Below are 16,704 nucleotides of genomic sequence, written 5' to 3' on the forward strand. Positions count from 1 at the left end.
TCAAAGATTAAACAAAAACACACAGATTAAAAAAATAATAAGTTTTTGTGTTAGTACTTTATTCTCTCAGTAAAACTCGTGGTCAAAATTCACAACTCACAATATATGCTTATTGATTATTTTTCCGTAATCCTTAATTGCAACTAACTGCAATTTATTCATTAAATACACTTTTAATTCAATCAAATCATAACAGGTGTAAGTATTTTAACAAATTAAATTATATTGTATAGTGTATACTTACTATTTTAATGAAAGTTATACTTGCTTACTGTTATGTAGTTTTTAGTATAAAATTTAAGAAATAACAATTAAATAATTAAATCACTGGTTTATATATTTTAAAATTGTAATTAATAATTTGTTGTTTAAATTATTTTAATGATCATGTGGGTATTATAACTTGTATTTATACTTATAGGTATATTATAATTTTACAATGATACAATTATTGAATATATCCTAATTCTAATTTATTTTTCATATTACTTTAAATGTTAGTGTTATTGAATTATTGTATTGTATATGCATTGGTAAAAATCTTAATATATAATAAGTATGGGCGGGTCCAGACATTTTCCAGGGAGGGAGGCGCATATATTAAAAAGTAATATATCATTGGCGATTAATGACTTCAGAACCCCTATATTCACATTTCTTCATAAAACAGTTTCTTTGTGATACAACCATTATAATTGTTTGAAATTACATTAAATTTTATGAGTACAATATTTATGTTTGGTTTCAATAATTTGTAATTATATTTATAGGCGTAGTTAGGGAAGCTTGGGGCTTAGCCCCCAGTTTGGAAAATAGCCCCCTCCAAAATGCAGACAAAGCTCTCCACGAGTTTGTACATATCTATTCTTAGGAAGGTTACAGCCTCTCCTCCCCAAATCTTACCACCCTACGCCCATGATTATGTTATTATATCTTATTTTTTATTTCATTTGGAGGGGAGGTACCATTATCGGCTCCTATTATAAGTACAGAAATGTATTGAATAACTTATAAGAATTTGCCTTTGTTTCTTTGCTTATTTTCATCAAATATAATTCAAAAATTTTAACAAGTTAAATTTAATAAAACCTAATCATACTTATAATAATTAAAATACTTATTCTGTTTTTAAAATAAGGATATATCAGCCTAATTTTTGTTCATTTGTAACCTTCTCCTTACCTAATATACCATCCATATAACTACTCTGCAGTTAAGCCACACCCTTACCATAATTAGGCCATAAAATAGCATTTCTTAAATTTTTTTTATTTATGGAACTGTTTTTGATGTTTACTTTTACCATGGAACCCCTATTTTTTTTAGCTTTTTTAGGATTATTTTCAATAAAAATTAAAAATTTTTCATATATTAACAATGTGTTAAAGGTATTTAATTCAAAAAATATGTATAAATAAAATAATAATAATTGTATATAATATGTAATAATACATAAATTACTTTAATTAAACTAAATTATCATTTTAATGAGATAAGTGAAATTACTTTTTATTATTACAAATATTCTTAATATTAGGCTTTATTGATGAAAGTTGTACAAAAATTTTTTTCCCACTAACCACTATTAATCTTTAATTAGATATTTTAAAGTAATTTTCTTAAAAATTTAAAAAAAAAAATAATAATAATTTTTAAACAAAATAAAAATTTTTTTTAAATAATAATTTAAAAAAATGACTTAATCTTTGCGGAACACAGTTTATAAAACGCTGTCTTAATGTTTTCCTTACAAATAGTAGTTTAAATTGAATTGATATAATATAAGATATCTACATTTATTAATATGTATTAAAATATTATATACTATTAAAAAAATGTTTTCCAACAATGAGGTAAAAGTATAATTTTTGACATACTTTTTTTTTTAATCTAAATAAATCTTATTTATGGATGTCCTCTAATCAATAAAATAGCTTTGCTAATAAAATTGATACATTACTATATTATCTTTGTTTACCTATAGCACTTATTTATTATGTATTTGACTCTAGCATTGAACTATATAGTTATTTAAAAAAACTTTATCTTAGCTTTAAACCATTGATATTATGTAATTTAAAATGTTCAACTACTCAATAAAATTCTTAAAATTCTGTGGGATAAAAAACTAATTATTTTAATTCTTAAATTATATTAATTATTTTCATAAATATCCAGAATACTTATAAATTATGATATTTATACTTATAAATTTGTTTATTTGGAATAATGTTACCATAATTACTACTTTGATTATGCCATTGTATAAAAGATTTTAACAGTTTGTTTAGTATTCTTAAAAATATTTATCTAATACCTATTACACACATGTTGTGAAGTTTGAAGATTACAAATTTTAAATAATATAAATTAAAATTATTTCATTATCTAATTTAGTATCCTAAAAATTAAATTAAATTTATGGTTATACTATAGTTGTCATGATTACTTTAAGTAACCTATTATTGTATCTAATAAATTACTATAAAAATTGAACATTTTATTGCTACTTATCAATTTAATTCTTTATCATAACAATAAACTTTGTTTTATGTTTATTTTTAAATTAATTAAAGAACAATACCACAAAATAGTATATAAATTTAGGTGGATCACTGAAGTGATAGATATAATAGATTTATATAGTGTTTTTAAACTGTATAATATGAATATAAAGAAAATATTAGCCAAATATTTTAAGTACTATTTTTTTTTTATTATTATTATTATTATTCAAATTTTTATTGGATACGATTAGATATTCAAATATATCTTAGATATTAATTTGATATTAAAATGTAAATATAATATTAATTTATAGTAATTATTTTTTAAGAAACTACTAGATATCTACAATAAAAATATAATTTGATTTACCTTATATTCAAACATTAAAAGAACTATGTAAAAGAAAAAAAAATTATTCTCATATTAAATCAATGGAATAAAATCAAAGTTTTTTTTAGTCTTTGTTGTCATAATGTATTAAAAAATGAAAATATTACAACTATTATAACACAAAATATTATACCACTGATTGAACTAACTCTTATAACAGTTTATTATGTAAACTAATAATAATGGGTATTTTAAGTAACAAAAGCTAAACATTTTCAACAAAAATATCATTTTTACTAGAATTAATAATTTGTATATATTATATTTCATTTTTAAATGTGAATTTTATAATAAAAAGTATGTGTTTTTAATATCTAGTTAATTTGATTAATATTATGGTTTAAAAAACAAAATCAATTTGCAATTTCTAAGTGAATATCAAGTATAACTCATATTAATATACTCAGAAAATAAATTAAATATTTTCTACAATTAATTTATTATAGTTTATAGTTATATAATATTAATAAATAATTTTTAAAATAAAAATAACTATTATTTACTTTTCAGCTTTTACAATGTTAACGCCAAATTTTGAATTGAAACAAACCGATGATTATTTAATCATAAAAATCAAAGCTAGATTTGCTAATCTCAACGATACAGAAATTGATGTTAATGGTAATCAAGTCACATTTTATTCTTCCCCATATTATTTACGTCTTCATCTACCTGGCGAAGTGGCTGAAACTGATTCTTCATCTGGGTTTTATGATTGGGATTTATCTATTTTTACTATTACATTAAATAAAGTAAATCCAGGAGAGCACTTCCCAGATTTGAATCTTATAAATAAATTTCTTACACCAAAAAAAACTCCTCGAACAATCAAGCCATCTATTGAAGTTCTTAATGAAAATAAACATGATGAAAATAATGGTGATGGTGATGATGATGATGATGATGATGTTGATGGTGATGACAATATAGATTGTAACTTTTTACAAAAACCTATATTAGTTAAAAATGATGTTTGTTTAAAATATGGATTTGGCAATCAAACTCAAGATGGATTTAACCATTTTAATCGTGAATTTTTTGAAATTATTGAGATAAGTAATCTTGACAATATGAACTATGAACAAAGAAAATCGTCACAAGCTGGAACAGAATTTTTAGATTTTTGTGATGATCATTACTTGGCAGATTTGATGACAGAACCAGATGGACTCAAAGATGTATTAAACTTTAAACCATTTTGGTATAACACAACATGTACCTTAAATGATTCTCAAAAAAATATTTTAAAATCATTGGGTAATAAAGAATACTTGTTGAGCAAAGATGATAAAAAATCAGCTTTACTCTCATTGGTAGATATCATATATGCATATTGTTTTTGTATTCGAACAAATTTGGGTGAAGAAAATTCTGAATCTCCTTGGTTAATTAACAAACTATCGTCTACACTTTCTTGGTTTCGTATTTTTGAAACGTTTGATGAAGCCGTTAAAGCGTGCATCAGACGAAGTGTGTGTTATCCTTTATACAGACGATGGGATTTAAGCGTTTTAGTACTCTCTGATGTACGTAAAGTATTTGAAAACGGATGTGTTTGTTTACTCACGTGTTTGTTGGATATTCATGAGTTATTTAACTCTAGCGAACCCAGATATGTATTGAACCAACTGTATATTAAAGACTATTGTATTTGGATTCAACAATTGAAGAGTAAACATTTTGAGACCATCGTCAAACTCTTTGATAAAACTAAAATCGTCAAAAAGCAAGTGGGATTTGATTTAGAAGTATTAGAAGTGGCCGCAAAGAGCGTTAATGAAGACGTGGCCATTTTAGAACGTGCGCAAACCAGTAATAGTATTGTATCTAAATTGCAAAAATTACAAATTTCAAACTCTGAGAATAGTTTAGATTCTGATGACGACGAAGAAGAATCTCCGGAATAATACTTTACTTTTATCATTTTGAGCTACGTATTAATGTTAATTTCTATTAATAATATAATTTATTTTATATTTGCAAAATATATAAATTTCAAGCTTGGTGAATAGTTTAGATTCTGATGACAAAAAATTTTCAGAATAATATTTTATTTTATTTTTTTTTTTGTGCCGAGTATTAATATTAATGTTTAAATATTAGTTACGTAATTAATAATTTCATTTATTTTATATTTGCAAAAATTATACATTTCAAGCTCGGCGAATAGTTTAGATTCTGTTGAAAAAAAAGAATCTTCAGAATAACTTTTTTTTTATCATTTTGTACCACTTATTAATATCTATAAATAATAATTATATGATTAATTTTTTCATTTATTTTTTATCTAATAAATATATTTATAGTATACCTACAATTTTAGACGAATAAAAATAATCCTAAGTTCAATCCAAAGGTGCTAATTATATTTTATTACAATGTCTAAAAAACGAATATTACTTGAGTATTAATCAATAGTTTCAAGAATCCGTGTTATGTAAGTATACATTTTATTACAACATAATGGTCATAATGTATAGTATTTATGCCGTGAAGAGCTATATTTATCGCTTTTATCCCCTGCTTCATCTCACGAAACTAATAATACTTTCTTATACCATACGTGTTCATACTCGTCTACCAATCTACCATTATTTCAATAGGTCATAACCTGTTATTGAGTGATTTCATGGTCATGACTCATGGACCATGGTGTAACAACATATTATTGATGACATTTTAATATCAATATATACTTATAAAAAGGAAAAAATTCTATTAGCCTGACTAGAAGTAAAACTACAGATCTCATTCTATAATACAACTATAAGATATATGTATTTATATCTCTGTATCCACTAACCAGTGATGCCCAACCTTTTTCCTTTGGCGAGCCACAAAGTATAAAAGTACAAAAATAATATTATATATTGGACTTGTTTTCTTATCTTTTATTGTCTATTGAAAAGATAATGAATTGAGGTACACATCGTAAGTACACATTAGTGTGATCAGTATGTTATTTTAAGTACACGGATGATATCGATATTTAATTGTAAAGTTTCCGAATGAAAATGTCAAACAAAAAAACGCAAATATAATGATGATTTTACTGTATTGAATTTCAAAAAATGAAACAAAACGATATTTTAAAATTTTATTCAAAACTTCCACATGAAGATTTCCCTGTTTTAAGAGACTATAATGAAAATGGCTACTGTATTTGGCTCAACGTATAAATGCGAAAAATATTTTCACGAAACAAAAAAATCGGTTCATAGATCGTGACTTACGGATGAACACCTTCATTCAATTTTGAGAATTGGAACCACTAAATTTCAACCAGATTTTTCATTATTAGTAAAAGAAGTATAAGCTCAAATTTCACATTAAAAATAAGAGTAAAACATTTTATATAGTTTTTAGTTTTATTATTATTATTATAATTGTATTTTTTGGAGTAATTATTTAAACAAATTCATAAATTTAAATAAAAATAATACATGAAAATAAATAATTTTTTATTTTAGAAAATTCGCGGCCCGCGGGTTGGGCACCACTGCACTATACTGTAATTCTATTACCGTATTATTAAAGATTTATTGAAACTGTCGAATTGAATAAAATATTCTTATTTTCTTTTACTTTATTAGTGCCGTGATAAATTAAAGTAGTTATCTTAGTACCTACCTAACTATTTTATTTAATATTGCTTTCTTTTCTCTAAATAGAAAATACATACGGAACATTTTTCTATATGTAGTTAAAATATAAATTCATCATTTCATAAAAACTAAATTCAAAAAGTAAAAATAATTTTTGTTTTATTTCCTAAATTCACAAACCAATATCATATCATGTCTTGCTTGAGATGTAAGGAAAAATATTAAGATGTTATTTTATTTATAAAATAAATTAGGTTTACAAATCTTGTTAATGACAAATTACTTATAATAAGAGTTATATAATTTGATGCACGCTGGTCGCTGATTAACTAGCAATATTCAATATACTTACCGATTATAATTCAGTTTGTTTCGAGCTGTATACTAGTGTTTAATAATGGCCATTCTTAAACCAACTAAAGAAAGTGATAAAATTGCACTACATGGCTATACATATACTATATATAAGAAATGCTAAAATACCATTTGATTTAAAAAGTCATTAATGAAATAGACTATAATATTGATTAAAGATTTAAACTATACAAAAATTGTATGATTCGAACACAGTTATTGTCATGTTGCTTATAAGATTTCAATGAGAGTCATGAAATGATGAAATTGTAATTGCTAACAAAAAATGCGCGAAGAAATTGAAACAGACAGAACAAAGATGAAATTGACTGAAATAGGAGATATTAATTGAAAAAAAACAAAAGATGGAAGTTCGATTAAAAATTGTAAGTCAAAGTTTTGCTAACGGCAAATAAGATATTTCTAATTTTATAAAGCAAATAAATTAAAATATAAAAAAGAGATCTTTTACAATTGAATAATTTTTTTTCTTTTTAAAATAGATAAATAACTTTTTTAAATTTGTATTTGATAAAACATTCTAAATATTTTCAAACTAATTATTATTATATGAAGTAATTTTCAATGACTTTTTTATATATACATTTTTTTTTTTTTACTTTATTATTTAATAGAAATATGCTATCAAGCATTTTTGCGAACCGTATGCTCGCAATATTTAAGTTAAAGGGTTCTGTACTATACTAAATATACAACCCTAACCTAACCTCATTATAAAAACCACAACAACTATTTTTTACAATTAATAACTGTCACTTTTTTAATAATTACCTAACGTTCCAATAAATGCCGATGACATTGTCTTTCATTTATCATAGACCATAGTACATAAATATAAATTGTATTAAGTATTTTTATTTTTTACTATACAATAGTGTTATCCACCGTATAAGCAAGATTTTTCCTAAAATTTATTAAATGACATAAAATATACAAACGTTTTTATCATGATTTACGAAAATTAATAATTTTATTTGATACAATTTCTATATGATGATTAAAATAAGTTCTCTGTTAACGACATTAATTAATATTTATGGTATATTTTTTCCTTTTTGTTTTAAGTTTATATTACTAGTTTAAATTAAATATTGTCCATTAACCTTTTTTTCATTGTGTGTTACATAATATAAAGGTTAAGAAACATTTTTTACAGTACAATCAATTTTTTATGCCGTTTCGTTTGTTTTTTGGACGTGTTCTGCCGCAAAAATTAGTGGTATATCGTTCTCTTAATACAGTGCATTATTAATTATATAATTTTACTACTAAATGAATGACAAAAATCATTAAATTTTTTTAATATCTTAGGCACCTATTGTAGCTCGGAGGCCGAGGCTTAAAATAGTGTACACTAATTATTACAAAATATGTAGTATCTAGTATAATTTAAATTATTAATAACCTTAAATTTCATTTTTGAAAAATAATGGTATTTTTATATTTTATTAGTTATTTTGAATACAATTAAAAACAGAAATAAACATACATAAAACAAAGATATTTATTCTTATTATCGTAACTAAAATAAATTTAAAAAGCTTCAAAATATGCAATTTATTGGTATTAATTTGTGCGCTAAAATATTTTACTATTTATAACTTTATATAGTCAACAAGCTGTTGTTCACGATTCAAGAAAATCTTTGAATAGCATTCATTTTTTAATTTTTAAGAACCTTATTAAAAATGACGTATTAAATATTTAATTATAACTAATAATTAGAAAAAAATTTGATCTCATTTTTTTTTTTTTTTTTTTTTGTCAATATTTCAAGTATATGAGAATCAAAAATATAAAGTATTAAATCAAAATGAACTATTATATGTTTTACTAAAACACTTTGAATTAAACAATTATGTACTAGATTGTTAACCTTATTAGTCCACAAAAAAAAGTTGTTTATATAAAGATAATTGCATAAAACAACTACTTGCCATATAATCAAGTATTTTGTTTCATTGAACTATCACATGAAAACTAACCATCAATGGACAATGACTCAAAAATAAATCTTAAAATGTAGGTCATAGAATATCTTGTACCTATTAAAAAATAATTATTGATTTTTATGTTATAATCTATTCTATTACTATTTACTTCGAAATTAAATTAAAAACATTGATAAAATAAATTGTATTAAAACCTTATCATTATTTATTACTTTATATTAATTTATACAACGTAAAACTTCAACATTAATAATTGTCCAATAAACCTATCAAAGACGGCGTTAGGGGTGGGCGAGATAGTGCTCCCAGCCCCCTCAAAATAAATGGAAGCCTCATCTCCAGCCCCCCCCCCTTAGAAAAAATATATTTTAGTATATTCAAGTCATAGAGTAATAAATAATATATAGTTTAATATATGTAAATTTATTAATCTAAATTAGATTTATTGATGATAAAATATGATAACTTATAGTAATCTATAATACTATTACTCAAAACCCAGTCCATTTACAAAATTTACCTACTCCTACTTCGCATCCTTAGAAAAAATCTAGCACCGTCCCTGATACCTAGTCATTTTGTTTATAAATGTGTTAGGTAATTTAAAAATGTATTGAAGTACTAATTTGTTCTTCATACATTTCATACATTATTTTACTTCTAATTTAATATTATAGCCTTAAAGTTGCTTGTTTTTACTTTTTTGATCATTTTATTAAAAACAAAGTTATTTTTAAAATAAAGATATCAAGTTATTGGGTTATAGCTGGTATTCTACTATATAATTACGAGTACCCAACTAATATTTTATATTAACTTATAGTTTTCAAATGATAGACTTGATATAAGTACCTATTTAACTTGTTTTACTATGCTACTTATATTCTATAATATTGTAATGAGCTTAATTTCCAATCTAAAATTTTATATTATAATATTGTTTAATTTAGTTTCATAAAAAAATGAATAATATGTCTATTTCTATATAGGTTTATTATATAATATAGTAATCAGTAATTAGTTTCCTATAATAATTTATAATCATCGTAAATTTTATGATGTAGTTGATGTACGTTTAAGTACTGTTACTACATAATACATCATCTCTAGTTTAATCCTAAATTTTAAATTTTATTTCTTGTGTCTATTGCCTACCATAACCAGACAATGATTTCATTAAACTGAAAATCATATTTTCCACACTAAGGTTAATAAGATTTATTAAACAATACATATATCGAGTGTTACTGTTATACTATTATTATAGTATTACTCGATTTTAAGCCGTAATGTATATTACTTATGACATTCGACGATAATACCTATACATGTAAGGTACCTTTACATTATTATAGAATATGTTTGTATAGGTACCTAACTACCTATATTATGTTACCAGTTACGGATAACATTTGGATAAAAGTCGAAATTAATCAGTTAATGTAACATTAGTCAAATGTTACACACAACATATTAATAATATACTAAAATAATAACATACTAAAATCTTGGCTAATGTTAATTATAATTTATAAGTCATAACCGAATAATATATATCATTTTTTTGGATAATATCATAAACGATATTATGATACACTTAAATAGATAACAGTTGCATGATTTATGAATATTTTTTATATTTAATTAAATTCATTTACAATAAATACAGCTATTAAATATTGATCATGATCATGTAATATCACATTTAATATTTAATAGTTAATAATATACTCATACCAACTGAATAGTATTTTAATAAATGTACATAAAAACATAATAAAAAAATGTGCATACTAATATAATTTGATAAAAAACAAATAATTATTTATTTTAACACAATATGCTTCCGTAATCTGTAGCATTTTGAATTGCTCAAAATTTTGTATGATTTATAGTTACTTAGAGTTTCGCCGAACCCATATTTATAGTGTGACGACTGACGACCGATATACCTTTTTACGGGGGTTGGTAGTTCAAGGATAAAACTTTAAAGTTGAAAGTTTAATTCTATGGTGGAAAACTAGTCTTAGGACAGTACTAGAGTAGAAATAATTTAGTTATTATTAACTAGAACAAGGAGTGGTAATTTATGACATTTATTCCTATATCAGAACTGATAACTAAATAATAATTTACGATGTGTGTATATATAGTGTGTAAACTGTAAGTACAAAGCAATAAGGACTATAAATCATACCGCTCAAATTTGAGAAATTGCTTTTGTGAGCCAATCAATGTTAATTGATCAATAGAATTTTGACTACAATTTCAACAAAAGTTTCACAATTATTATCCATTCAAATCGATTGGGATTTTTTTTAAATGTTAATAAATTAATACTGTTGGAAAGATAAAAATAGAAAATAGTTATTATTTGTACCAATATAATCTAACACTTTTTTTGTATATACAGAATGTGTAGTTTTATGAGAGTGGTGTCAGTACTATTTTTTTTTTTTTACTTGCCATATTAAAAAAATTTAGTTTGGCGCCACTGTTTATCTACGCCAATTGCTTATAATATTAACAAATTTTCCTTTAGAACTTGGAAAAACACCTTTTATAATACCTAATCAGTGACCACTTCTGTTTGACATCAAGATCGCGTTTTTCTCAATGATATGGAAATGTGTAACATGCACCTGATGCCTTATCCGAGGATATTAAAGAAATAAAGACAATGAACAAACTGGTTTCTGATGTATAATTGTGACAAATTATTAAATGTACTCGTATTACCAATTCTATAAAATTGTTCATTCTCAATTCACAATTGACACAAAAGCAAATATAGATTCTTATCTACTTCTCGAATTCTGTCATCATGAGCTATAGAGACATGTTATAATATAGTCTATACTCAACAACAATATAATAGAATAGCGTCACTATCATTTTGCATGTACAAAGCAATCACATCAATGTTTTCAGTGTATGGTATGTGAAAAACGTATATGGATTAGGTTAAAACTCGTTGTTATTATCTAATTTTACGTTAAAATTTAAGTAATTTGATGATATTACAGTATACAAAGAGGAAACAAAAATAATTAAAAACAAAAATTTTACCATATAAACCCAATTGAGAAATAACTAATAAAGGTACAGAAATAAAATAATAAAAACATCTATTTATCACATTTATGACATTTATGTGATAAAAAGTACATAGCTTAAAAATTAGATCATGTCTAGAAAATATTATACACATTATCTACACTATAATTATACTTTTATACATAACTATTTGGAAAAAATATTATGTCTCTACTCTCTACGACTATTTATTTTTGAATAATCATATAAAAGAAACTTAATTGGTTTTCTGGAAAACTGAATTTTTATCATTATTTTCGTTTTTATGTATTTTTTTCCCCGGTTTTTGATAACTTTAACCTCCACCCTAGTCCCAAAACAGTACCTACTAGTTTAATTTTCTACTAGAAATGGTAGAAACCATATTCGAAGTTTGAAATTGAAACATTTTTACAACTCAAATAGCGATGACAGATAAAAATGTTTTAAAGTAACACATCATTGCAGACCATTGTAAAAAACAAGACATTAATCGCTCCGCTCAGAGTTTAAAAACAAATTCGTTTAAAAATAATATTTATGACTTGACTTATCCTAAATTTTAATACAGGCATAAGTCTACTTTAAAGTTCTGATAATAAGAGCTATTGTTTTGTAAAAATACCAGCCGTCTCGATTAATTACACCTTTAAGTTAAGCTTTCTCAGCTACACTCTTCGCAACATTTATATACTTACCGGGTGATTAATTAAACAGCTAACGTTTTTATTAAATATTTTTTTTTTTTACATGATGTAAAATTTTTATTTCGTATCTTACAACACAATATTTTTGCGAATTACCTAGCATAGACTATGGTAAAACATTTTTTAAATTTTTTACTGTGTCGAGCACTTATTCTTTGTTACATATACAATACAATTTCATTCTTCTAAACTTTAAAGACAACAAATTAATTATCAAAAAATTCTCATAAAAAATATCTCCTACAAAATTTGAAATTAAAAATTTTAACAATAAAATTATAAAAAATATTTGTTTTCAAAAATGTTGACTTATAATGAATTCAAGTTGGGTAAAAAAAAACATAAACTCTATATACTTGAAACTTGAGTTAATGAGTGTTACTATGTACGTATGTATCTAGTAGGCCGTATGAATTAAATTTGTATCCTATAACACTATAAACCTATTATAAGAATATATTATGTTATTCAGTTACTACATACCTATATATACTATAGCGTATTAACGTCTAGCCAACCAACTTAGTATAGGCTATAGCAGTGGCATCACCAGGATATAAAATTACTACTATTAAATATAAAATACTAAATTGTAATCTATATTAACATTTTCAATTCAATTAAATCCCATTATAGATGGTAATATAAATAAACTATACTAACATATTAGTTGTATAACCTGTGAAAAATAAACTACCTACTTATATAATTATTATTTGTGAGTTTGGACTTATATATTCGGATACATTACTATATAAAAATGAGAATGCATTCCCAGCAGTAGACAATTCTATGAAGTTAAAGATAAAAGTGAAATATATAATTCAATACTATGTAAACACATATACATACATACATATATACCAAACGCATATATATTATATATAATTTATTGATTGTAACTTATTATGCCCATTTTTGGTTCGAAAATTAAAAACGCCATCAGCCAGAACTCCAAGGACACTGAAAATATTAGACATTTATTCAGAACGGACTTTATAATTTGTTTACTATGATTTAAAATATGAAAAATATGCTTGAAACAACGTGTGATTAATCGCTGGTTAAAAGTAAGCAAAAATATATTTTTTATGAATATAGGTAGTACCACTATAACTATCTTGGTATACCAGCTAATTTATATATTATTTTAAACAATACGCTAATGAAATATTTTACAAAATACTAATAAATAATACTACAATAGGATTTCTTTTCCAAGGCTACGAAACTTAATCCGAATTCTTTTAAAAAAAAATATTTAAATGTTTTCTTGTAAGCTTTTATAAAAAGTACAGTTGTCACTCACGTCACACTCATTTTCATAATTTATTTAACTAATATCTAATATTTCAAAAACAATTATATATATGGATTAAATACAGATTCTTAAATGTCAGTTAATATATTTCTCTTATTTAATTACGGTCGTCGAGCTTTATAATCTCGAAGTTTATAGCATGAAGGATGTTGATTGTGTAGAATTCTTTTATTTTTATAAATAAAATATTATAAAACTTAGTATATCTATACATATAGAAACACTACCTATAGAAATATAAACTAAAAAGTGTCTCGAATAACACCGAATCATACTTTGTATAATGTCATTATATCTGTATATTATAGTATTTATTAATACCTTCATTATACTATTTAAACGTACCAAATGCAAATAATAACCTCGCCTAATTCGTTATTGTGTGCGAATGATGTGTGTACTCGTATAGTATACCTAACCTTACATATAGCTTATGTGTTATATATGTACAGGGTAACTCTTTTAAAGGTATAAACACTTATTTTCTCGAATACTCTAACGTTATTTATTTTTTTTTTTTATTAAATAATTATAATTCGTGACAAAACATTTTCTTTTTTACTATTTTTTTTATCTTTATGAACATATAGTGATGTGGCAGTATACGCAAATCCTCAAAATATCGGTCATTCACGCTACCTATATTTCATTTGTCAAAACTTTATGTACCTACTTATAACTTATAATTTATTAATTATTCACTTTAAATCCTATTTGTATTTATTAAAATACCCAAAAAATTATTTTGCTTTGGTATATTAAATTAAAAATTGACATTAAATTACCTAAAAAAATTCTTCCACAATATTTCACACAATATATATTAATTGTACTATTATAGTTTTCAATAAGTTAGAAGCTCCTAATTATCGTATACATATTTTAATACATACATGGAGCAATAATAGATAACACTGTTATAATAAGCATTCGTCATATATGTAAAATATTAAATAACTTTTTCATTAATTTCCAAACTTAACGAACATTCTGTATACATATATATATTTAGTATACAGTATACTATAACACATTCCATATCTACATAAAAAAGATAATAAAGTTATAAAATATGGGTGTAGTGCTGCCTCTTACCTAGGTATTATTGTATTACATTATATAAATTAACTAGTTAGTTAAGTTTTTTAAAAATTTACTTTTTAACTATCTAGTTAATTACCAATTTTTGCAGTTATCAATTATTTTTGCACAATATTAAATCTACACTTTTCAACAATTTATTTCACAAATCATGATAAAAAGGGCGATATTTTCTAAATTGAACAAATTTTATTTCCGATGACCAGTCTTTAAAATGATTTTCAGCCATCCATGTTGCCAATCGCGATTCGCTCGTTCAATCAACCCTTGGCTTTGGTTGTGCCTATTGGTTTGCTGTGAACTATTTTAACATCACACCACATCATTATAATTCAGTGATTAAAATTCTCTTCCGTTATCAGAAAAAAATTGTTGCAGATACCTACACCAAATGTTGTATAGTTGTATAGTCTGGTATAGATATTGATCAAATTAAATGCTATTAAGGATCTAACTATCTAAGTAATACACATTTTGTAAGATTATCCTCATAAATAATAATAAATTTAAATTCATTAAAATGTTGAGTTTGAAAATCAATAACGTTAACTTAGGCTTATAAATTGAATGCATTACTAATTTAGAAATTATAGGCCTCGCTTTGGATTCGATCATTTTTTTTACTGTGCTTACAGAGACTTAAATAGATCATTAAAGTTTCCTTGAAAATATTATAATATTTTGTTTTTAATTCATAAATGAATAGTCTACCTATATTAGAATTTGTGGAATAAAATTACTGAGCCGATAGTGTGATACTGCAATATTCACAAATCGAAAAAATGGGTGCAGGTACAATAATGTAGCGTACGGGATAAAATTGCGTATTGTCACATAATATGATAGCGGAGTCGATAACTTTTAGAACTCGAGATCAATATAATTGTATTATTTGATTTTAAAGATCTTACTGGAACTTATAAACATATACATAATAATATATATTATGCATGTATGCATTGATATGTGTAAATATGCAATATGTATTATCTAATATTTATATTAGCGTGGCGGCGTGACGCGTGTTTTGATAGTCAAAGGCGACGCGCATTTCAATGTAATCGTAATAAACAAATTGAAGTGATTGAACAATAACGATTAATCCTTGGCACGTACGCTAGCTATGTACGATATAAGTAATAACGAGAGATAGGACGATGAGATCGCAAAATCGCATCATCGTAAAAGGCGTTACAAACTTACTAAATAGTTACACTCAGTGAAACGTATAATTTTATTATCGTTTACTAGATACCGTGCGTTTTAAAAAAATTGTATGACTACATATCAATACATGTATAATGTCTATGTATACGATATAAAATTGTATATGCATACACATACACACACAAACACACACACATTCCTCATATCGGTCATATTCCCGTGCACTTCATTATCCGTACAAAACGCATCAGTGTTAAATTTGGTTGCCTAATAGGTACTAATATTTAGTGTAACACATGTGGATAAATAATATTTTTTGTTTTTCTGATTTAATGTATAAATAATGTTTCTGCATATAAATTTTATTCTATATAGCTGTCTCCCTAACGTTGCTTTTTGACCATTAAACAACAGCATTATTTTAAAGTTTTTTTTTTCGATGAACGACCTAAATTGGCTAAATTTGATTTATTTTTTATTCTGGACCAAAAACCAACTATACC

The 16,704-nt window shown here is 24.3% G+C and overlaps 1 protein-coding gene across 1 annotated transcript; it reads left to right on the forward strand.

The window, feature by feature from the left end:
- The first annotated feature begins 39 nt into the window (after positions 1–39).
- Positions 40–5,118, forward strand: LOC112598869 (protein SHQ1 homolog). Its single transcript, XM_025345519.1, has 2 exons — positions 40–198; positions 3,409–5,118. Exon 2 carries the CDS (start codon positions 3,417–3,419, stop codon positions 4,803–4,805), a length of 1,389 nt encoding a protein of 462 aa, XP_025201304.1. The 5' UTR covers positions 40–198; positions 3,409–3,416; the 3' UTR covers positions 4,806–5,118.
- The last annotated feature ends 11,586 nt before the right edge of the window (positions 5,119–16,704 follow it).

This window comes from Melanaphis sacchari, unplaced genomic scaffold, assembly GCF_002803265.2.
Source record: "Melanaphis sacchari strain LSU unplaced genomic scaffold, SCAv2.0 Contig4_pilon_pilon, whole genome shotgun sequence".
NCBI classification, from domain to species: domain Eukaryota; kingdom Metazoa; phylum Arthropoda; class Insecta; order Hemiptera; family Aphididae; genus Melanaphis; species Melanaphis sacchari.